The sequence below is a fragment of the Panulirus ornatus genome, chromosome 12, assembly GCF_036320965.1.
Source record: "Panulirus ornatus isolate Po-2019 chromosome 12, ASM3632096v1, whole genome shotgun sequence".
NCBI lineage: Eukaryota > Metazoa > Arthropoda > Malacostraca > Decapoda > Palinuridae > Panulirus > Panulirus ornatus.
This window is the reverse complement of record NC_092235.1, coordinates 68,682,208-68,708,062: the sequence shown is the minus strand read 5'-3', so window position 1 is coordinate 68,708,062 and position 25,855 is coordinate 68,682,208. Positions and strand designations below refer to the sequence as shown.

General features: G+C 41.3%; 1 protein-coding gene across 1 annotated transcript in view; it reads right to left on the bottom strand.

The window, feature by feature from the left end:
• The window catches only part of mEFG1 (mitochondrial translation elongation factor G 1), a 53,475-nt gene that overhangs the window by 11,556 nt on the left and 16,064 nt on the right, over positions 1-25,855 (bottom strand). Inside the window, 6 exon segments of the mRNA XM_071668181.1 lie at positions 5,993-6,110; positions 7,218-7,370; positions 14,254-14,448; positions 16,929-17,075; positions 18,563-18,706; positions 18,708-18,732. Coding sequence (XP_071524282.1) covers positions 5,993-6,110; positions 7,218-7,370; positions 14,254-14,448; positions 16,929-17,075; positions 18,563-18,706; positions 18,708-18,732 — 782 coding nt within the window.

The window sequence follows — 25,855 nt, the reverse complement described above, 5'->3', positions numbered from 1 at the left end:
GGGTTGATTAGAAAGGGTAGTGAGTGGTGGGATGAAGAAGTAAGAGTATTAGTGAAAGAGAAGAGAGAGGCATTTGGACGATTTTTGCAGGGAAAAAATGCAATTGAGTGGGAGATGTATAAAAGAAAGAGACAGGAGGTCAAGAGAAAGGTGCAAGAGGTGAAAAAAAGGGCAAATGAGAGTTGGGGTGAGAGAGTATCATTAAATTTTAAGGAGAATAAAAAGATGTTCTGGAAGGAGGTAAATAAAGTGCGTAAGACAAGGGAGCGAATGGGAACTTCAGTGAAGGGCGCAAATGGGGAGGTGATAACAAGTAGTGGTGATGTGAGAAGGAGATGGAGTGAGTATTTTGAAGGTTTGTTGAATGTGTTTGATGATAGAGTGGCAGATATAGAGTGTTTTGGTCGAGGTGGTGTGCAAAGTGAGAGGGTTAGGGAAAATGATTTGGTAAACAGAGAAGAGGTAGTGAAAGCTTTGCGGAAGATGAAAGCCGGCAAGGCAGCAGGTTTGGATGGTATTGCAGTGGAATTTATTAAAAAAGGGGGTGACTGTATTGTTGACTGGTTGGTAAGGTTATTTAATGTATGTATGACTCATGGTGAGGTGCCTGAGGATTGGCGGAATGCGTGCATAGTGCCATTGTACAAAGGCAAAGGGGATAAGAGTGAGTGCTCAAATTACAGAGGTATAAGTTTGTTGAGTATTCTTGGTAAATTATATGGGAGGGTATTGATTGAGAGGGTGAAGGCATGTACAGAGCATCAGATTGGGGAAGAGCAGTGTGGTTTCAGAAGTGGTAGAGGATGTGTGGATCAGGTGTTTGCTTTGAAGAATGTATGTGAGAAATACTTAGAAAAGCAAATGGATTTGTATGTAGCATTTATGGATCTGGAGAAGGCATATGATAGAGTTGATAGAGATGCTCTGTGGAAGGTATTAAGAATATATGGTGTGGGAGGCAAGTTGTTAGAAGCAGTGAAAAGTTTTTATCGAGGATGTAAGGCATGTGTACGCGTAGGAAGAGAGGAAAGTGATTGGTTCTCAGTGAATGTAGGTTTGCGGCAGGGGTGTGTGATGTCTCCATGGTTGTTTAATTTGTTTATGGATGGGGTTGTTAGGGAGGTAAATGCAAGAGTTTTGGAAAGAGGGGCAAGTATGAAGTCTGTTGGGGATGAGAGAGCTTGGGAAGTGAGTCAGTTGTTGTTCGCTGATGATACAGCGCTGGTGGCTGATTCATGTGAGAAACTGCAGAAGCTGGTGACTGAGTTTGGTAAAGTGTGTGGAAGAAGAAAGTTAAGAGTAAATGTGAATAAGAGCAAGGTTATTAGGTACAGTAGGGTTGAGGGTCAAGTCAATTGGGAGGTGAGTTTGAATGGAGAAAAACTGGAGGAAGTGAAGTGTTTTAGATATCTGGGAGTGGATCTGGCAGCGGATGGAACCATGGAAGCGGAAGTGGATCATAGGGTGGGGGGGGGGCGAAAATTCTGGGGGCCTTGAAGAATGTGTGGAAGTCGAGAACATTATCTCGGAAAGCAAAAATGGGTATGTTTGAAGGAATAGTGGTTCCAACAATGTTGTATGGTTGCGAGGCGTGGGCTATGGATAGAGTTGTGCGCAGGAGGATGGATGTGCTGGAAATGAGATGTTTGAGGACAATGGGTGGTGTGAGGTGGTTTGATCGAGTGAGTAACGTAAGGGTAAGAGAGATGTGTGGAAATAAAAAGAGCGTGGTTGAGAGAGCAGAAGAGGGTGTTTTGAAGTGGTTTGGGCACATGGAGAGAATGAGTGAGGAAAGATTGACCAAGAGGATATATGTGTAGGAGGTGGAGGGAACAAGGAGAAGAGGGAGACCAAATTGGAGGTGGAAAGATGGAGTGAAAAAGATTTTGTGTGATTGGGGCCTGAACATGCAGGAGGGTGAAAGGAGGGCAAGGAATAGAGTGAATTGGAGCGATGTGGTATACCGGGGTTGACGTGCTGTCAGTGGATTGAATCAAGGCATGTGAAGCGTCTGGGGTAAACCATGGAAAGCTGTGTAAGTATGTATATTTGCGTGTGTGGACGTATGTATATACATGTGTATGGGGGGGGGTTGGGCCATTTCTTTCGTCTGTTTCCTTGCGCTACCTCGCAAATGCGGGAGACAGCGACAAAGTATAATAAAAAAAAAAATATATATCCCTGGGGATAGGGGAGAAAGAATACTTCCCACGTATTCCCTGCGTGTCGTAGAAGGAGACTAAAAGGGAAGGGAGCAGGGGGCTGGAAATCCTCCCCTCTCATTTTTTTTTTAATTTTCCAAAATAAGGAACAGAGATGGGGGCCAGGTGAGGATATTCCCTCAAAGGCCCAGTCCTCTGTTCTTAACGCTACCTCGCTAATGCGGGAAATGGCGAATAGTATGAAGGAAGGATATATATATATATATATATATATATATATATATATATATATATATATATATAAGATCATGAGAGGCAAGTGTTTTGGGAGCAGCTGAATGAGTGTGTTAGTGGTTTTGATGCACGAGACCGGGTTATAGTGATGGGTGATTTGAATGCAAAGGTAAGTAATGTGGTAGTTGAGGGAATAATTGGTATACATGGGGTATTCAGTGTTGTAAATGGAAATGGTGAAGAGCTTGTAGATTTATGTGCTGAAAAAGGACTGATGATTGGGAATACCTGGTTTAAAAAGCGAGATATACATAAGTATACTTATGTAAGTAGGAGAGATGGCCAGAGAGCGTTATTGGATTACGTGTTAATTGACAGACGCGCGAAAGAGAGACTTTTGGATGTTAATGTGCTGAGAGGTGCAACTGGAGGGATGTCTGATCATTATCTTGTGGAGGCTAAGGTGAAGATTTGTATGGGTTTTCAGAAAAGAAGAGTGAATGTTGGGGTGAAGAGGGTGGTGAGAGTAAGTGAGCTTGGGAAGGAGGCTTGTGTGAGGAAGTACCAGGAGAGACTGAGTACAGAATGGAAAAAGGTGAGAACAATGGAAGTAAGGGGAGTGGGGGAGGAATGGGATGTATTTAGGGAATCAGTGATGGATTGCGCAAAAGATGCTTGTGGCATGAGAAGAGTGGGAGGTGGGTTGATTAGAAAGGGTAGTGAGTGGTGGGATGAAGAAGTAAGAGTATTAGTGAAAGAGAAGAGAGAGGCATTTGGACGATTTTTGCAGGGAAAAAATGCAGTTGAGTGGGAGAAGTATAAAAGAAAGAGGCAGGAGGTCAAGAGAAAGGTGCAAGAGGTGAAAAAAAGGGCAAATGAGAGTTGGGGTGAGAGAGTATCATTAAATTTTAAGGAGAATAAAAAGATGTTCTGGAAGGAGGTAAATAAAGTGCGTAAGACAAGGGAGCAAATGGGAACTTCAGTGAAGGGCGCAAATGGGGAGGTGATAACAAGTAGTGGTGATGTGAGAAGGAGATGGAGTGAGTATTTTGAAGGTTTGTTGAATGTGTTTGATGATAGAGTGGCAGATATAGGGTGTTTTGGTCGAGGTGGTGTGCAAAGTGAGAGGGTTAGGGAAAATGATTTGGTAAACAGAGAAGAGGTAGTGAAAGCTTTGCGGAAGATGAAAGCCGGCAAGGCAGCAGGTTTGGATGGTATTGCAGTGGAATTTATTAAAAAAGGGGGTGACTGTATTGTTGACTGGTTGGTAAGGTTATTTATTTAAGGTTATTTATTTCCAAAAGAAGGAACAGAGAAGAGGGCCAGGTGAGGATATTCCCTCAAAGGCCCAGTCCTCTGTTCTTAACGCTACCTCGCTATCGCGGGAAATAGCGAATAGTATGAAAAAAAAAAAAAAAAAAAAAAATGACTCACGGTGAGGTGCCTGAGCATTGGCGGAATGCGTGCATAGTGCCATTGTACAAAGGCAAAGGGGATAAGAGTGAGTGCTCAAATTACAGAGGTATAAGTTTGTTGAGTATTCCTGGTAAATTATATGGGAGGGTATTGATTGAGAGGGTGAAGGCATGTACAGAGCATCAGATTGGGGAAGAGCAGTGTGGTTTCAGAAGTGGTAGAGGATGTGTGGATCAGGTGTTTGCTTTGAAGAATGTATGTGAGAAATACTTAGAAAAGCAAATGGATTTGTATGTAGCATTTACGGATCTGGAGAAGGCATATGATAGAGTTGATAGAGATGCTCTGTGGAAGGTATTAAGAATATATGGTGTGGGAGGCAAGTTGTTAGAAGCAGTGAAAAGTTTTTATCGAGGATGTAAGGCATGTGTACGCGTAGGAAGAGAGGAAAGTGATTGGTTCTCAGTGAATGTAGGTTTGCGGCAGGGGTGTGTGATGTCTCCATGGTTGTTTAATTTGTTTATGGATGGGGTTGTTAGGGAGGTGAATGCAAGAGTTTTGGAAAGAGGGGCAAGTATGAAGTCTGTTGTGGATGAGAGAGCTTGGGAAGTGAGTCAGTTGTTGTTCGCTGATGATACAGCACTGGTGGCTGATTCATGTGAGAAACTGCAGAAGCTGGTGACTGAGTTTGGTAAAGTGTGTGAAAGAAGAAAGTTAAGAGTAAATGTGAATAAGAGCAAGGTTATTAGGTACAGTAGGGTTGAGGGTCAAGTCAATTGGGAGGTGAGTTTGAATGGAGAAAAACTGGAGGAAGTGAAGTGTTTTAGATATCTGGGAGTGGATCTGGCAGCGGATGGAACCATGGAAGCGGAAGTGGATCATAGGGTGGGGGAGGGGGCGAAAATTCTGGGAGCCTTGAAGAATGTGTGGAAGTCGAGAACATTATCTCGGAAAGCAAAAATGGGTATGTTTGAAGGAATAGTGGTTCCAACAATGTTGTATGGTTGCAAGGCGTGGGCTATGGATAGAGTTGTGCGCAGGAGGATGGATGTGCTGGAAATGAGATGTTTGAGGACAATGTGTGGTGTGAGGTGGTTTGATCGAGTGAGTAACGTAAGGGTAAGAGAGATGTGTGGAAATAAAAAGAGCGTGGTTGAGAGAGCAGAAGAGGGTGTTTTGAAGTGGTTTGGGCACATGGAGAGAATGAGTGAGGAAAGATTGACCAAGAGGATATATGTGTCGGAGGTGGAGGGAACAAGGAGAAGAGGGAGACCAAATTGGAGGTGGAAAGATGGAGTGAAAAAGATTTTGTGTGATCGGGGCCTGAACATGCAGGAGGGTGAAAGGAGGGCAAGGAATAGAGTAAATTGGAGCGATGTGGTATACCGGGGTTGACGTGCTGTCAGTGGATTGAATCGGGGCATGTGAAGCGTCTGGGGTAAACCATGGAAAGCTGTGTAGGTATGTATATTTGCGTGTGTGGACGTATGTATATACATGTGTATGGGGGTAGGTTGGGCCATTTCTTTCGTCTGTTTCCTTGCGCTACCTTGCAGACGCGGGAGACAGCGACAAAGGAAAAAAAAAAAAAAAAATATATATATATATATATATTTTTTTTTTTTTTTTTTTTTTTTTTTTTTTTTTTTAAACTATCCGCCATTTCCCGCATTAGCGAGGTAGCGTTAAGAACAGAGGACTGGGCCTTTGTGGAATAATATATATATATATATATATGTTATTTTTTTTTTTTCCCCAAAGGAAGGAACAGAGAGGGGGGCCAGGTGAGGATATTCCCTCTAAGGCCCAGTCCTCTGTTGATAACGCTACCTCGCTAATGCGGGAAATGGCGAATAGTATGAAAGAAAAGATATGTTATTACTGCTCTTATCATTTACCTTCCCTGACCTATACAGAAATATGTTTTGAAACCATACTTAAGCAATGGCATAAGTACTCCTTCGCTGAAGCATGCAACAAACTTTGTTCTGTATTTTTCCCACTTACCAGAGCTTTCAGAGTGCCCCAGATTTTTCTTCCTTCAATGACTTTTTAACTTCAGCTTTTCTACTAAAATCTTTTCAACACTTTACTCTCAGATATCTAAACTAATTCACAACTTTCATTTCTTTCAAAATCTCCTTCCTCAGAAATGGAATATCTGTAAATTTTCTACATACCTTTCTCACAGGATTCTCTGAATCCTTTTTCAATGGCTGGAATAAATGTTTTTGGAATGTTGGTGCCCACTGTCTCATCATTAAACATATTCTTTGTATTTTCATCTGGTGGAAGTGGCTGAAAAAAGTACTAAATCTAAAAAAATCATACTTTTTATTAATGAGAAAATGGTTCTATTATGTACCATCTAACATTAAAACATAATAAGATCATAAAAGTAAAAGATACCAAATTTTCTTATATCTTTGATAATATATTTACCTGTCATGTTACATACTTTTGTCAGCTCAGAGACAGGAAAAAACAAACAATGAAGAACACCATACATAAAGCCTGGTTGGACCAGTAAACTTACAGTGACTTGAAAAATGAATAAAGCATACCAAACTATGAAAATTAATTCATGTATACATGGATCACATCCTCCTACTCTCCAAGACATATAAATGTTGGAAACTCACTTTGTTAAATGTCCAATTTGAGTATAACAGAGCATGTAAACAAGAGAAAGATGGAGAGGTGCTTCATAATCATATTCAACACAACCTTGCAAAAAAAAGTATGTTTCATATCTCAAAACTTGCTTTCTCTGTCAATGTTCCCTTGAACATAACTGATAACCAGAGTCAAAGTAACTATACAAAATCCTTTAGAAGTGAACCACACCAAGGACACAGGAGTGTCAGCATTAAAAGCAAGTGACTACTGATTTTAATGTGATTGTTTGTAAGGTCTGGTTGATTCCATTTTTGTCTTCCAACATATATAATATTTAAGAGGAATCGAATTTGTGTAGCTATATGATCATTCCAAGCAACAGAAACAATTTCTTCAAAATATCATTTCATTATCTTCCTTCCCAAATTCTAATAGTCAGAAAATGGAAAGATGGAAAAGGTGTTTACAACAGAGCACTCCAGAACTTTGTCTTGAAGGGCCTTAAACTTCCAAGGTGTATGTATAACTGAAAACTTTACAAGAAGGAAAATTACCTAAGTACCAAAATTGGGATTACCAGAAACTGGGAGGGTTTCCTTTGTATTAAAAATACTAAAACAGTAAAAGAACGTGAAGTATCATGGAAAACAGAAAAATTCAGGAAGATTGTTGATCAATAAGTGTGGTTACAGTGCAGATGGTCTTAATTTAAAGTACCCTTAAGTACACAATTATGGTATTGTTCAATCTACAACTATACTCACTCTGAATCCATATGCTACTTACCTCAAGAATGCCAATGACACGACCAAACTGGCCAGCTCCACCAGACTGCTTCTTGTGAAGATAATCAAATTCTATTGGACTCGTAACTGTCTCTCTAAAAGCCACCTTTGGTTTGCCCATCTCCACTTCACATCCATATTCTCGTGCCATTCGCTAAATGGTCATGAATGGCTATAATGTATATACAAAATCATCAAGTTCTAGCACACACAAGTAATACAAGTATTCATGCAGTACTATCCAAACTAATCACTAATAAGAGAAAGACGATACATTTAATAATGTTAAAATTAGTTACGCAACACCCACTTTAGACCAGGATGACCTTTGCATCATCTTCAGACTCTTCTGTCAATTTACACTGCCATGTATCCACTATATATATATATATACATATATATATATATATACATATATATATATATATATATATATATATATATATATATATATATATATATATATATTATTATTATTATTATTATTATACTTTGTCGCTGTCTCCCGCGTTTGCGAGGTAGCGCAAGGAAACAGACGAAAGAAATGGCCCAACCCCCCCATACACATGTATATACATACGTCCACACACGCAAATATACATACCTACACAGCTTTCCATGGTTTACCCCAGACGCTTCACATGCCCTGATTCAATCCACTGACAGCACGTCAACCCCGGTATACCAAATCGCTCCAATTCACTCTATTCCTTGCCCTCCTTTCACCCTCCTGCATGTTCAGGCCCCGATCACACAAAATCTTTTTCACTCCATCTTTCCACCTCCAATTTGATCTCCCTCTTCTCCTCGTTCCCTCCACCTCCGACACATATATCCTCTTGGTCAATCTTTCCTCACTCATTCTCTCCATGTGCCCAAACCACTTCAAAACACCCTCTTCTGCTCTCTCAACCACGCTCTTTTTATTTCCACACATCTCTCTTACCCTTACGTTACTCACTCGATCAAACCACCTCACACCACACATTGTCCTCAAACATCTCATTTCCAGCACATCCATCCTCCTGCGCACAACTCTATCCATAGCCCACGCCTCGCAACCATACAACATTGTTGGAACCACTACTCCTTCAAACATACCCATTTTTGCTTTCCGAGATAATGTTCTCGACTTCCACACATTCTTCAAGGCCCCAGAATTTTCGCCCCCTCCCCCACCCTATGATCCACTTCCGCTTCCATGGTTCCATCCGCTGCCAGATCCACTCCCAGATATCTAAAACACTTCACTTCCTCCAGTTTTTCTCCATTCAAACTCACCTCCCAATTGAATTGACCCTCAACCCTACTGTACCTAATAACCTTGCTCTTATTCACATTTACTCTTAACTTTCTTCTTCCACACACTTTACCAAACTCAGTCACCAGCTTCTGCAGTTTCTCACATGAATCAGCCACCAGCACTGTATCATCAGCGAACAACAACTGACTCACTTCCCAAGCTGGAAATCCTCCCCTCTCATTTTTTTTTTTTTAAATTTTCCAAAAGAAGGAACAGAGAAGGGGGCCATATGAGGATATTCCCTCAAAGGCCCAGTCCTCTGTTCTTAACGCTACCTCGCTAATGCGGGAAATGGCGAATAGAATGAAAAAAAAAAAAAATATATATATATAATATATATATATTTTTTTTTTGCTTTGTCGCTGTCTCCCGCATTTGCGAGGTAGCGCAAGGAAACAGGCGAATGAATGGCCCAACCCACCCACATACACATGTATATACATACACGTCCACACACGCAAATATACATACCTATACATCTCAACGTATACATATATATACATACACACACAGACATATACATATATATACACACACAGACATATACATATATACACATGTCCATAATTCATACTGTCTGCCTTTATTCATTCCCATTGCCACCCCGCCACACATGTAATAACAACCCCCTCCCCCCCTCATGTGCGTGAGGTAGCGCTAGGAAGACAACAAAGGCCCCATTCATTCACACTCAGTCTCTAGCTGTCATGTAATAATGCACCAAAACCACAGCTCCCTTTCCACATCCAGGCCCCACACAACTTTCCATGGTTTACCCCAGACGCTTCACATGCCCTGGTTCAATCCACTGACAGCACGTCGGCCCCGGTATACCACATCGTTCCAATTCACTCTATTCCTTGCACGCCTTTCACCCTCCTGCATGTTCAGGCCCCGATCACTCAAAATCTTTTTCACTCCATCTTTCCACCTCCAATTAGGTCTCCAACTTCTCCTCATTCCCTCCACCTCAGACACATATATCCTCTTGGTAAATCTTTCCTCACTCATTCTCTCCATGTGACCAAACCATTTCAAAACACCCTCTTCTGCTCTCTCAACCACACTCTTTTTATTACCACACATCTCTCTTACCCTTACATTACTTACTCGATCAAACCACCTCACACCACATATTGTCCTCAAACATCTCATTTCCAGCACATCCACTCTCCTGTGCACAACTATTCACGATTTCCCACATTAGCGAGGTAGTGTTTAGAACAGAGGATTGAACCTTTGAGGGAATATCCTCACCAGGCCCCCTTCTCTGTTCCTTCTTTTGGAAAATTAAAAACGAGAGGGAAGGATATATGTATATATATATTCATCTATTTATTTACTTTATCGCTGTCTCCCGTGTTAGCGAGGTAGCGCAAGGAAACATACACATACACAGACATATACACATACTTGCTGCCTTTATTTATTCCCGTCGCCACCCCGCCACACATGAAATGACACCCTCCTCCCCCCTCACACGCGAGGTAGCACTAGGAAAAGATGACAAAGGCCACATTCGTTCCCAAATACATATATATATACCTCACATGATCAACCCACCTATCACCACCTTCTGCTCGAGGGAACTTCATTTCCAATGTGTTCACCCTCTTTCTAACTTGGGCCTTGAGTGCAAGAGGGGGAAAGAGGATGGACATGTCAGAAATGAAATGCCTAAAGATAATGTGTGAAGCAGGTTGATAATGTATGATATGACAATGTAAACACAAAGTACGGTAGTACATCTAAAACAAATCCTTCAGGACTGAAGCTCCTTTCAAATGAAGTCAACCAAAAATAACCTAACAATTAATATAACTGCAATACTTTGGTAACTCTGGTTGAGGACAATTCTTAAATATTCAACAAAACATGTATCCATTTTAGTCCATTAACATGATGATACTAAAGTGGAATTTTCTAAACAAAATGATATGCAATTCAACATGATAAGCCACGGTTTATGAGCACTTTGTGCCCTTTAGCTTACACAGTGTTGCACAGTATTACATACTCCAGGAAAGGTGTACCTAAAGAATGAAAACCATCAAAACCAAGAAGACTGCAGTAAAGTCAATGAAATATGCTTTATTATTGTAGGAGAACTCAGGTAATGAAATCTCTATTCATAATAATAGTTTCATGCTCTTCTTCATGTTTTTATTTTTTATATTTATTTTGCTTTGTAGCTGTCTCCCGTGTTTGCAAGGTAGTGCAAGGAAACAGACGAAAGAAATGGCCCAACCCACCCCCATACACAATGTATATACATACACGTCCACACACGCAAATATACATACCTATACATCTCAATGTACACATATATATACACACACAGACACATACATATATACCCATGCACACAATTCACACTGTCTGCCTTTATTCATTCCCATCGCCACCTCGCCACACATTATATATATTTTTATTTTTTTTATTATACTTTGTCGCTGTCTCCCGCGTTTGCGAGGTAGCGCAAGGAAACAGACGAAAGAAATGGCCCAACACCCACCCATACACATGTATATACATACGTCCACACACGCAAATGTACATACCTACACAGTTTTCCATGGTTTACCCCAGACGCTTCACATGCCCTGCTTCAATCCACTGACAGCACGTCAGCCCCGGTATACCACATCGCTCCAATTCACTCTATTCCTTGCCCTCCTTTCACCCTCCTGCATGTTCAGGCCCCGATCACACAAAATCTTTTTCACTCCATCTTTCCACCTCCAATTTGGTCTCCCTCTTCTCCTTGTTCCCTCCACCTCCGACACATATATCCTCTTGGTCAATCTTTCCTCACTCATCCTCTCCATGTGCCCAAACCACTTCAAAACACCCTCTTCTGCTCTCTCAACCACGCTCTTTTTATCTCCACACATCTCTCTTACCCTTACGTTACTCACTCGATCAAACCACCTCACACCACACATTGTCCTCAAACATCTCATTTCCAGCACATCCATCCTCCTGCGCACAACTCTATCCATAGCCCACGCCTCGCAACCATACAACATTGTTGGAACCACTATTCCTTCAAACATACCCATTTTTGCTTTCCGAGATAATGTTCTCGACTTCCACACATTCTTCAAGGCCCCCAGGATTTTCGCCCCCTCCCACACCCTATGATCCACTTCCGCTTCCATGGTTCCATCCGCTGCCAGATCCACTCCCAGATATCTAAAACACTTCACTTCCTCCAGTTTTTCTCCATTCAAACTCACCTCCCAATTGACTTGACCCTCAACCCTACTGTACCTAATAACCTTGTTCTTATTCACATTTACTCTTAACTTTCTTCTTCCACACACTTTTCCAAACTCAGTCACCAGCTTCTGCAGTTTCTCACATGAATCAGCCACCAGCGCTGTATCATCAGCGAACAACAACTGACTCACTTCCCAAGCTCTCTCATCCCCAACAGACTTCATACTTGCCCCTCTTTCCAAAACTCTTGCATTTACCTCCCTAACAACCCCATCCATAAACAAATTAAACAACCATGGAGACATCACACACCCCTGCCGCAAACCTACATTCACTGAGAACCAATCACTTTCCTCTCTTCCTACACGTACACATGCCTTACATCCTCGATAAAAACTTTTCACTACTTCTAACAACTTTCCTCCCACACCATATATTCTTAATACCTTCCACAGAGCATCTCTATCAACTCTATCATATGCCTTCTCCAGATCCATAAATGCTACATACAAATCCATTTGCTTTTCTAAGTATTTCTCACATACATTCTTCAAAGCAAACACCTGATCCACACATCCTCTACCACTTCTGAAACCACACTGCTCTTCCCCAATCTGATGCTCTGTACATGCCTTCACCCTCTCAATCAATACCCTCCCATATAATTTACCAGGAATACTCAACAAACTTATACCTCTGTAATTTGAGCACTCACTCTTATCCCCTTTGCCTTTGTACAATGGCACTATATATGGCACTATATATATATATATATATATATATATATATATATATATATATATATATATATATATATATATTTATTTTGCTTTATCGGTCTCCTGCGTTAGCGAGGTAGCGCAAGGAAACAGATGAAAGAATGGCCCAACCCGCCCACATACAAATGTATATACATACATGTCCACACATGCACAATATACATACCTATACATCTCAATGTACACATATATATACACACACAGACATATACATATATACACATGTACATAATTCATACTGTCTGCCTTTATTTGTTCCCATCACCACCTCGCCACACATGGAATATCAGCCCCCTCCCCCCTCATGTGTGCGAGGTAACGCTAGGAAAAACACCAAAGGCCCCATTCGTTCACACTCAGTCTCTAGCTGTCATGTAATAATGCACCGAAACCACAGCTCCCTTTCCACATCCAGGCCCCACACACTTTGCATGGTTTACCCCAGACGCTTCACATGCCCTGGTTTAATCCACTGACAGCACGTCAACCCTGGCACACCACATGCTCCAATTCACTCTATTCCCTGCACGCCTTTCACCCTCCTGCATGTTCAGGCCCCGATCACCCAAAATCTTTTTCACTCCATCCATCCACCTCCAATTTGGTCTCCCACTCCTCCTCGTTCCCTCCACCTCCGACACACACATCCCCTTGGTCAATCTTTCCCCACTCACTCTCTCCATGTGACCAAACCACTTCAAAACACCCTCCTCTGCTCTCTCAACCACACTCCCTTCATTTCCACACATCTCCCTCACCCCCACATCACTCACTCGATCAAACCACCTCACACCACACATTGTCCTCAAACATCTCAATTCCAGCACATCCACCCTCCCGCGCACAACTCCATCCACAGCTCACGCCTCGCAACCACATAACATTGTTGGAACCAATATTCCTTCAAACATACCCACTCTTGCCCTCCGAGATAATGTTCTCAACCCCCAAACATCCTCCAAGGCTCCCAGAATCTTCGCCCCCCTCACCACCCTATGATCCACTTCCACTTCCATGGTTCCATCCGCTGCCAGATCCACTCCCAGATACCCAAAACACTTCACTTCCTCCAGCCTTTCTCCATTCAAACCCACCTCCCAACTGACTTGACCCTCAACCCTACTGTACCCAACAACCCTGCTCCCATTCACACCCACTCCCAACTTTGTTCTTTCACACACCCCACCAAACTCAGTCACCAGCTTCTGCAGTTTCCCACATGAATCAGCCACCAGCGCTGTATCATCAGCGAACAACAACTGACTCACCCCCAAGCTCTCTCATCCACAACAGACTGCACACTTGCCCCTCTCTCCAAAACTCCCGCATTCACCTCCCCAACAACCCCATCCATAAACAAATCAAACAACCACGGAGACATCACACACCCCTGCCGCAAACCCACATTCACCGAGAACCAATCACTTTCCTCTCTTCCCACACGCACACACGCCCCACATCCCCGATAAAAACTTCATGTATTTCTAAAAATTGTTTCTACACCTGCTACACCATTAGTAACCACATATGTGGTAAAAGTAAGTTGTATATACCACACACTGGATACCAGTATATTTGAAAAATCTCTAACTTCAATTGACACTAAAATCCTCACACAGTATCAAAACCATACAGCAAACATCTGAAGAGTCACTCACCCTTACATTTCGGTTCTAACAATGTTACACTCAATTGTGCTAAGCCTAGTAGCAAACAACAATAGTTTTACCTACCTGCGCATAGATTTCCAAATGAAGTTCCCCCATGCCAGATGCAATAGTTTCCTTACTGTCATTATCCCAATATATCCTATAAGTGGGATCCTCTCTTGTGAATCGGTTTACAGCTTTGCCAAATGTATCCATATCTTTACTATTCTTGGGTTTGATAGCCATAGATATAACAGGATCAGGTACATACATTGACTCCTGTTAAGTATAACATGGTGTTCATTTTGGGAAATAATAGTCTTTATGGTTATATTCAGTATATACACCATCTCCATACCTACACTATGCATATAATGTCACACCTGTCCACCTACACATTATTATACATACACAGTCTCTGATCATAAATCAGGACTATTCTTGTAGAATTCTCACATAAAAGATCCTCAGTACATTTCTAGACTTCTTGATTGAAAAATACATCTGAAACACACACTCATTGCAACCTTCCAATTCATTCTGTAACTTCATAGCTACCCCTGCTCACATTCTTTACATAAAATTCACTTTTTCATTCTCTACATATCTAATCACTCCATATGTGTATATCAACTTGGTCTTCATTAACTTTTCCTTAATTTTTGTCACCATCTGGCTGATCATAAATTTTCTCTACATACTGCATAGCCTTACTAATTTGTAATGCTTAGCATAAGGTATTTTGCAGTATAATGAATCCTATGAAACAGAAGTCCCACAGTTCCTCAAACACTCACTAACTACTGTGAATGTGTAATGCTTTTTCGTCCACTTGTTAGCCACCATCACAACCATAAAATGTCCTAAATTTGTTTCAGAAAATGCTACATCAGATCATCATTACCCATATCTACCCAAACAGCCATCTGATAAAATGTTTTTGAAGCCATCAGATGCTTCATTATTGATAGACCTCACTCCTCCACTAACTGGTCTGCTATTTCCCCTTTTCGGGCTTATTCATGATTTCAAGTGTTTGCTATAATGTCAGCCATATATATATTTTTTTTACTACACCCAAAAGAAGTTGCAGCTGAATACTTTAATGGCACACCAAATTCACTACACAAGTGCTCAGTGATGACGCAAAGTCAATCTGCTTTCCTATCCAAGCCTGAACCTGACACACTCGAGCAAAGCTGATCTAAAGGTTCTTTTCCAAATCTTTTTCATCTTATTCTTCTGTCCTGTAATATCAAATTATCATCTACTCCTTTGTGTCACCCTCACTGCAAGATGACTTGAAACATATTACAGAAGTGAAAAACAATAATATTAGACTGTACTTATACCTATGGACATTCCTACAGATTCCTCTATCACCCTTTATAATCTTGTACCTTACCTTCAGTACTTGCAGTACATCTGTTCTCACTTACTTCTCTAACATACATTATTTTTGTAATGCTGAACAGATCTATTCTCTCCAGGTGACCATACCATCTTAATCTCCATCTTGTATGTTGTGAAGAGTTCTTAAAGTAATGCTTCATCTCTCTATTGTAATTCCTCCCTATATTCAAAATCCAAAATCCCCATCCATTCTTTTTTCATACTGACCAATATTTCTTTTCTTTCATACTATTCGCCATTTCCCGCGTTAGCAAGGTAGTGTTAAGAACAGAGGACTGGGCCTCTGAGGGAATATCTTCACCTGGCCTCGTTCTCTGTTCCTTCTTTTGGAAAATAAAAAAAAAAACGAGAGGGGAGGATTTCCAGCCCCCCGCTCCCTCCCCTTTTAGTCGCCTTCTACGACACGCAGGGAATACGTGGGAAGTATTCTTTCTCCCCTATCCCCAGGGATAACTGACCAATATGGCATAGGCAAATCATGTCCTGATCAAAAGCAATCTCAGGTGAAAGACAAATGTAAAAGAAAAGGAAAGTAAAAATTAATCAGGGATCCACAGGAGTTTATAGACCTGACTTCTAAGAGAAGAAAGGTCATATGAAAAGGGACAGATAGAAGGGAAATGAGAATACCACAGCATAGTTCCTTGAGGGATAATGGAAGTAACATAACAGATAATCCTAGAGAGGCCAGTCTCCACAAAGAACCTGTAGGGAGCAGCAACCAAACACATATTGGGTCTGAGCCTTGGGGGCAGGGACACATGCAGACAGCTCAGAAGAACAACTACCAAAATAATACCTGTGGAACAGAGAAAGAGCATGAACATCACAGTGTACAGAAAGAGAAGGTTGAAGAGATATCACCAAAAGAAATATTGAAACAGAATGCTTCCGATTCCACTCTGGTTAATAGAAAGGTGAAGGATAATCCATCTCAAAGGTGTGTGTTATTCCATACTTCAGTAAATAAATTCCCTGCATACATGAAATTACATTAACCAAACAACACTCCTAGCTTTTCAGAAGCAGACTTTGTGATTTGGTAAAGAGAGGTTTCCATAATATAAGTGGAGAGTATGGTCATATCTAATGTTCATGTTATTAAAGGATTCATTTATGGTGTTCTGAGATTGAAAAGAGGGGTCTGAATGATTATTATGGGTCTGAATGATTATTAGACAGACATATAAGGAAAACTGGTATTTAAGTATCATTAAATTTCACAAGGTTACTGCTCACTATGATATCAGTAGTCTCCTACAACACAACCACGGGGTACAAAATTCTATGCATCTCTTCTTTATAAAGGGAATGGCCACATATCATATATACAAAGTCATACTAACCATAGAGAGGTTCCATTTGGCATCAGATGTGAAGGTATCACCTGAGGCACAGTCAATACCAAACAGTGCACAAATATCACCTGCATAAACTTCATTAACATCCTCCATATTGTTACTGTGCATCTGAACAAGTCTTGACACTTTTACCTGTAATATAAAATTACTTCATCATCACCTACCATATGACCAAATAATTTTTTTTTTTTAATTTCTGACATGGAATGGGGAAAAGACATGCCCCAGTCAAAGGCCACCTAAAGTAGTTGCAAAAAGTATAAAAAAAAAGAATGAAGAAATTAATCAGTGCTAAGCAGATTTTACCTGTAATATAAAATTACTTCATCATCACCTACCATATGACCAAATAATTTTTTTTTTTTAATTTCTGACATGGAATGGGGAAAAGACATGCCCCAGTCAAAGGCCACCTAAAGTAGTTGCAAAAAGTATAAAAAAAAGAATGAAGAAATTAATCAGTGCTAAGCAGATACTTGTTAGCCTGACTCTTAAAGGTATAAGGTTATAGAAAGAGGGAGAAATGAAAGGAAGATGAGAATTTCATGATTTATCTGTTTGAGGGATGAAGAAGGCATCATGATGTTCAATCGTCAAAGGTGAATTGCTATGATAGTATGTAATCTTCCCATATCTATGCACCCAATAAATTTTCCTATTTTCAAATCAACGTAGCTTTAAGATCTTAGTATTCTTTACATAATTTGCCTTCTATACAAACTGATTTTGGGACCCAATACATGATGGCTGAAAGACGTGTAGCAGATTTTGCTAGATGGACTTGATTTCACAAAAGTAAACAATCTCAGTGTTTAGAAATTATTACCAAGATCTGTCAGCCATATATTGCAATGTTCCTGCACACCAGAAATGAAAATAGTCTCCCAGAATAATTAAATTTTTCTTATACCGGTGCTGTAGTCAAAGGTATTCTTGCAAAGAGAATTTTAACTCATAAAATTGTTGCATGTGAACCCGCATAATAAAGCTGTAAAGAAAACCAATAAGATAAAATCAAAAATGAAAAATCAATAGTAATGATAATGAATACAATCAAACTTTTAATATCACATTCAGTTCCAATAATAATAAATGAAACTATAAAAGGCCTTTTCAAACTTCTTGAAGTAATCTCAAGAAGCTATTTAACCTATCTAAAAAGAGTAAAAGGTGGTTAGAGTTACCAGGAACACACCACCTCCAAAACATCACCCACACTGACAGAAAGACAGACATACAGACAGACAGACAGACAGACACACACACACACACACACACACACACACACACACACACATCCCATCCTCAGTGAAACATGAACTCCACATTATAAAAGTGCTTCTTAATTTTTCAATTCACACACAAAGTTCGAAAGTGGAAGAAACAAAGGAACAGGGGGAACCAAGGAGGAGGTGGAAAGATGGAGTGAAAGATATTTAGAAGGCTTAGGCCCTACACATGCAGGAGGGTGCCAGGCATGCAAGGGATAGAGCAAATTGAAGCAGTCTTGAAACAAATAGGAACATGATGGTGTGTGCATTTCAAGCAAGATAAAACTATCCGGTAATAATTTATACATCAAATTCAATGGCAAAAAATGGAAAATCAAATTAACGTACCTTCTTACCAGTGCGAGAGTTGAATATATTGTCCCCCTTCTTAATAGATCCCTGGTACACTCTCATGTAAGTCAACTGGCCAAACCTGCCTGCTTCCAATTTAAAGGCAAGGGCAACAAAACGGTGACTCTTGTCACGCGCAGTAATGCATCAGAACCTTCTCTTCCTCACTGACAAAGAAAAACAAAATTTTACTTGCATTTTCTGTACTGTTCAGGTTCATCTCTTATTAACCATTTTATTATCACATACAAAACTCTCCTTAGTAAATCATTTGATTCTTTCTGATTTATCACAAAGCTAAATAAAGTCTTCAAAATCATTTCATATAATAGCTTGTACAGTATCAAAACCTACTAACTTCAACAGGCTTATGACACAGAAAAAGGAAATAAATAAATTTCAAACTTCATAAATGTGGTAGATGATAGGCAGGTAAGCCAACAGTTCTAGGGAGAGTAATTAAAGAATAAATTAAATATACAATGAAGTCTGAAGGAGAGTTGAAAATATTTTTCAAAGTATGCACCTGGCCATGAGAAGAAAGATCATGATAGGCAAGTGTTCTGGGAGCAGCTGAGAGTGTGTCAGCAATTTTGGTGCATGAGACTGGGTACTAGTGGGGTGATTTCCATGCACAGTTAAGTAATGTGGCAATTGAGGGTATAATTGGTGCACATGGGGTATTCAGTATTATGAGCGGAAATGGTGATGAGCCTGTAAAGTTGTGCTGAAAAAAGACTGGTGATTTTGAATACCTGGTTCCAAAAGACATATACACAAGTACACGTTTGTGAATAGAAGAGATGGCCTATAGGCATTATCTGATTACACATCAATTAACAGGCATGTAAAAGAGAGACTTCTGGATGAAAATGTGCTAACAGGGCCAGCTGGTGGGATGTATGATCACTCTTGTGGAGGCAATGGTGAAGAGTTGCAGAGGTTTTCAAAAAAGAAGAGAAAATGTCAGGGAGAAGAGAGTGGTGAGAGTAAGTGGTCTTGGAAAGGACTTGTATGAAGAAATACCAAGAGAGATTTAGTGTAGAATAGCAAAAGGTGAGAGAAAATAAAGTGAAAGGAGTGGGTGACGAATGGGAGGTATCTAGAGAAGCAGAGATGGTATGTGCAAAAGATGCATGTGGCATATGAAAGGTGGGAGGTGGGCAGATTAGAAAGGATAGTGAGCTGTGGGATGAAGAGCAAAAATTGCTTGTGAAAAATAAAAGTGAGGCTTTTGAGTAGTACTTAAAAGGAAAGAGTGTAAATGATTGGGAGATGCATAAAAGAAAGCAGATGGAGGTCAGGATTTAAAAAGAGGCAAATGAGAGTTGGTGTGAGAGAGTATCATTAAACTTTAGGGAGGATAAAAAGATGTTTTGGAAGGAGCTAAATAATGTGCTAAAGACAAGAGAACAAATGGGAACATTGGTGAAGGGGGTAAAAGGGGATGTGATAACAGGGAGTTATCAAGTGAGGAGATGGAGTGAGTATTTTCAAGGATTGTTAAGTGTGTCTGGAGGCTGAGTGGCAGATGTAGGGTGATTTATTCGGGGTGGTATGTGAAATGACAGAGTCACAGAGAGTGCTTTGGTGAAGACAGAAAAGGTGGTAAAAGCCTTGTGGAAGATGAAATACAGCACAGCAGCAGGAGTGGATAGTATTGTAGTTGAATTTATCAAGAAAGGTGACTGTGTTGTTGATTGGTTGGTAAGGATATGCAATGTAAGTATGGATCATGGCAAAGTGCCTGAGGATTGGAAGAATGTTTGTATAGTGCCACTGTATAAAGGTTAAGGGGATAAAGGTGAGTTTTTAAACCACAAAGGCATAAGTTTGTTGAGTATAGCTGAAAAATTATATGGAAGGGTGTTGATTGAGAGGATGAAGGTATGCACAGAGCATCAGACTGGGGAGGAGCTGTGTGGTTTCAGAATATATAGAGGATGTAAGGATCAGGTGATTGCTTACAAAAATGTGTGTAAGAAATACTTAGAAAAACAGATAGATTTGTATGTGGCATTTGTGGCTCTGGAGAAGGCATATGATAAGGTTGAGAGAAAAGCTTTGTGGAAGGTCTTTAAAATATATGGCATGGGAGGTAAGCTGCTAGAAGAGGAGAAATTCATATCAAAAGGTGTAAGGCACATGTACGACTAGGAAGAGAGGAGAGTGCATGGTTCCCAGTGAAGGTCAGTCTGTAGCAATGGTGTGTGATGTCAACATGGTTGTTTAATTTGTTTATGGATGGGGTGGTGAGGGACATAAAGCAAAAGTTTTGGAGAGAGGGGCAAGTATACAGTCTGTTGGGGATGAAAGGGTCTGGGAAGCAAGTCATTTGCAGTTCACCAACGACACAACAATGTTGGCTCATTCGGGTGAGAAACTGCAGAAGTTGGTGACTGAGTTTGGAAGAGTGAGTGTACAGAGAAAGTTGAGAGCAAATGTAAGTAAAAGTATGGTTATTAGGTTCAGCAGGGTTGAGGGACAACTTATTTGGCATGTACATTTGAATGGAGAAAAACTGAAGGAAGTGAAGAGTGTTAGATATCTTGGAGTGGACTTGGGAGTGAACGATACCATGGAAGCAGAGGCGAGTCATAAGGTGGGGGAGGGAAAGACGGTTCAGGGGGCAATGAAGAATGTGTGGAAAGAGAGAATGTTGTCTGAGAAAGCAAAAATGGGTTCGCTTGAAGGAAAAGAAGTTCCAATAACATCATAAGATTGCAAGGCATGGGCTATGGATAGAGTTGTCCGGAGGAGGGAGGATATGTTGGAAATGAAATTTTCGAGGACAATATATGGCGTGAAGTGGTTTGATCAAGCAAGTAATAAAAGGGTAAGGGAGATGTGCGATAATATAAAAAAATGTGGTTGAGAGAGCACAAGAGGGTGTGTTGAAATGGTCTGGACATATGGAGAGAATAAGTGCAGAAAGGTTAATAAAGAGGATATATAAGTGGACATATGGAGAGAATGAATGAGGGAAGGTTGATACAGAAGATATATAAGTAAGTGTTGGGAACAAGGAGAACCAGGCAACCAAACTGGAGGTGGAGGGATGGAGTGAAAAAGATTTTGAGCAATCAGGGCCTGAACATGCAATAAGGAGAAAGGCGTGCACAGAACAGAGTGAAATGGAATGATGTGTTATACTGGGGTCAACGTGCCATCAATGAACTGAACCAGGGCATGTGAAGCATCTAGGGTAAACCAAGGAAAGGTCTGTGAGGCCTGGAAGTGGACAGGGAGCTGTGGTTTCAGTGTATTATACATGACAGCTAGAGACTGAGTGTAAATGAATGTGGCCTTTTTTGTCTGTCCCTGGTGCTGCCTCACTGGTGGTGATGGGAGGGGTGATATTTCGTGTGTGGCAGGGTGGTGACGGGAATGGATGAAGGCAGCAAGTATGGATATGTACATGTGTATATTTATTTTATTTATTTTGCTTTGTCGCTGTCTCCCGCGTTTGCGAGGTAGCGCAAGGAAACAGACGAAAGAAATGGCCCAACCCACCCCCATACACAATGTATATACATACACGTCCACACACGCAAATATACAATACCTATACATCTCAATGTACATATATATATATATACACACACAGACACATACATATATACCCATGCACACAATTCACACTGTCTGCCTTTATTCATTCCCATCGCCACCTCGCCACACATGGAATACCATCCCCCCCCCCCCTCATGTGTGTGAGGTAGCACTAGGAAAAGACAACAAAGGCCCTATTCGTTCACACTCAGTCTCTAGCTGTCATGCAATAATGCCCGAAACCACAGCTCCCTTTCCACATCCAGGCCCCACACAACTTTCCATGGTTTACCCCAGACTCTTCACATGCCCTGATTCAATCCACTGACAGCACGTCAACCCTGGTATACCACATCGATCCGATTCACTCTATTCCTTGCCCTCCTTTCACCCTCCTGCATGTTCAGGCCCCGATCACACAAAATCTTTTTCATTCCATCTTTCCACCTCCAATTTGGTTTCCCACTTCTCCTCGTTCCCTCCACCTCCGACACATATATCCTCTTGGTCAATCTTTCCTCACTCATTCTCTCCATGTGCCCAGACCATTTCAAAACACCCTCTTCTGCTCTCTCAACCATGCTCTTTTTATTTCCACACATCTCTCTTACCCTTACATTACTTACTCGATCAAACCACCTCACACCACACATTGTCCTCAAACATCTCATTTCCAGCACATCCACCCTCCTGCGCACAACTCTATCCATAGCTCACGCCTCGCAACCATACAACATTGTTGGAACCACTATTCCTTCAAACATACCCATTTTTGCTTTCCGAGATAATGTTCTCAACTTCCACACATTCTTCAAGGCTCCCAGGATTTTCGCCCCCTCCCCCACCCTATGATTCACTTTCACTTCCATGGTTCCATCCGCTGCCAGATCCACTCCCAGATATCTAAAACACTTTACTTCCTCCAGTTTTTCTCCATTCAAACTTACCTTCCAATTGACTTGACCCTCAACCCTACTGTACCTAATAACCTTGCTCTTATTCACATTTACTCTTAACTTTCTTCTTTCACACACTTTACCAAACTCAGTCACCAGCTTCTGCAGTTTCCCACATGAATCAGCCATCAGCGCCGTATCATCAGCGAACAACAACTGACTCACTTCCCAAGCTCTCTCATCCCCGACAGACTTCATACTTGCCCCTCTTTCCAAAACTCTTGCATTCACCTCCCTAACAACCCCATCCATAAACAAATTAAACAACCATGGAGACATCACACACCCCTGCCGCAAACCTACATTCACTGAGAACCAATCACTTTCCTCTCTTCCTACACGTACACATGCCTTACATCCTCGATAAAAACTTTTCACTGCTTCTAACAACTTGCCTCCCACACCATATATTCTTAATACCTTCCACAGAGCATCTCTATCAACTCTATCATATGCCTTCTCCAGATCCATAAATGCTACATACAAATCCATTTGCTTTTCTAAGTATTTTTCACATACATTCTTCAAAGCAAACACCTGATCCACACATCCTCTACCACTTCTGAAACCACACTGCTCTTCCCCAATCTGATGCTCTGTACATGCCTTCACCCTCTCAATCAATACCCTCCCATATAATTTACCAGGAATACTCAACAAACTTTTTTTTTTTTTTTTTATACTTTGTCGCTGTCTCCCGCGTTTGCGAGGTAGCGCAAGGAAACAGACGAAAGAAATGGCCCAACCCCCCCCACACACATGCATAAACACACGTCCACCCACGCAAATACACATACCTACACAGCTTTCCATGGTTTACCCCAGACGCTTCACATGCCTTGATTCAATCCACTGACAGTACGTCAACCCCGGTATACCACATCGCTCCAATTCACTCTATTCCTTGCCCTCCTTTCACCCTCCTGCATGTTCAGGCCCCGATCACACAAAATCTTTTTCACTCCATCTTTCCACCTCCAATTTGGTCTCCCTCTTCTCCTTGCTCCCTCCACCTCCGACACATATATCCTCTTGGTCAATCTTTCCTCACTCATTCTCTCCATGTGCCCAAACCACTTCAAAACACCCTCTTCTGCTCTCTCAACCACGCTCTTTTTATTTCCACACATCTCTCTTACCCTTACGTTACTCACTCGATCAAACCACCTCACACCACACATTGTCCTCAAACATCTCATTTCCAGCACATCCATCCTCCTGTGCACAACTCTATCCATAGCCCACGCCTCGCAACCATACAACATTGTTGGAACCACTATTCCTTCAAACATACCCATTTTTGCTTTCCGAGATAATGTTCTCGACTTCCACACATTCTTCAAGGCCCCCAGAATTTTCGCCCCCTCCCCCACCCTATGATCCACTTCCGCTTCCATGGTTCCATCCGCTGCCAGATCCACTCCCAGATATCTAAAACACTTCACTTCCTCCAGTTTTTCTCCATTCAAACTCACCTCCCAATTGACTTGACCCTCAACCCTACTGTACCTAATAACCTTGCTCTTATTCACATTCACTCTCAACTTTCTTCTTCCACACACTTTACCAAACTCAGTCACCAGCTTCTGCAGTTTCTCACATGAATCAGCCACCAGCGCTGTATCATCAGCGAACAACAACTGACTCACTTCCCAAGCTCTCTCATCCCCAACAGACTTCATACTTGCCCCTCTTTCCAAAACTCTTGCATTTACCTCCCTAACAACCCCATCCATAAACAAATTAAACAACCATGGAGACATCACACACCCCTGTCGCAAACCTACATTCACTGAGAACCAATCACTTTCCTCTCTTCCTACACGTACACATGCCTTACATCCTCGATAAAAACTTTTCACTGCTTCTAACAACTTTCCTCCCAAACCATATATTCTTAATACCTTCCACAGAGCATCTCTATCAACTCTATCATATGCCTTCTCCAGATCCATAAATGCTACATACAAATCCATTTGCTTTTCTAAGTATTTCTCACATACATTCTTCAAAGCAAACACCTGATCCACACATCCTCTACCACTTCTGAAACCACACTGCTCTTCCCCAATCTGATGCTCTGTACATGCCTTCACCCTCTCAATCAATACCCTCCCATATAATTTACCAGGAATACTCAACAAACTTTTTTTTTTTTTTTTTTTTTTTTTATACTTTGTCGCTGTCTCCCGCGTTTGCGAGGTAGCGCAAGGAAACAGACGAAAGAAATGGCCCAACCCCCCCCCCCATATACATGTACATACACACGTCCACACACGCAAATATACATACCTACACAGCTTTCCATGGTTTACCCCAGACGCTTCACATGCCTTGCTTCAATCCACTGACAGCACGTCAACCCCTGTATACCACATGACTCCAATTCACTCTATTTCTTGCCCTCCTTTCACCCTCCTGCATGTTCAGGCCCCGATCACACAAAATCTTTTTCACTCCATCTTTCCACCTCCAATTTGGTCTCCCTCTTCTCCTCGTTCCCTCCACCTCCGACACATATATCCTCTTGGTCAATCTCTCCTCACTCATTCTCTCCATGTGCCCAAACCATTTCAAAACACCCTCTTCTGCTCTCTCAACCACGCTCTTTTTATTTCCACACATCTCTCTTACCCTTACGTTACTTACTCGCTCAAACCACCTCACACCACACATTGTCCTCAAACATCTCATTTCCAGCACATCCATCCTCCTGCGCACATCTCTATCCATAGCCCACGCCTCGCAACCATACAGCATTGTTGGAACCACTATTCCCTCA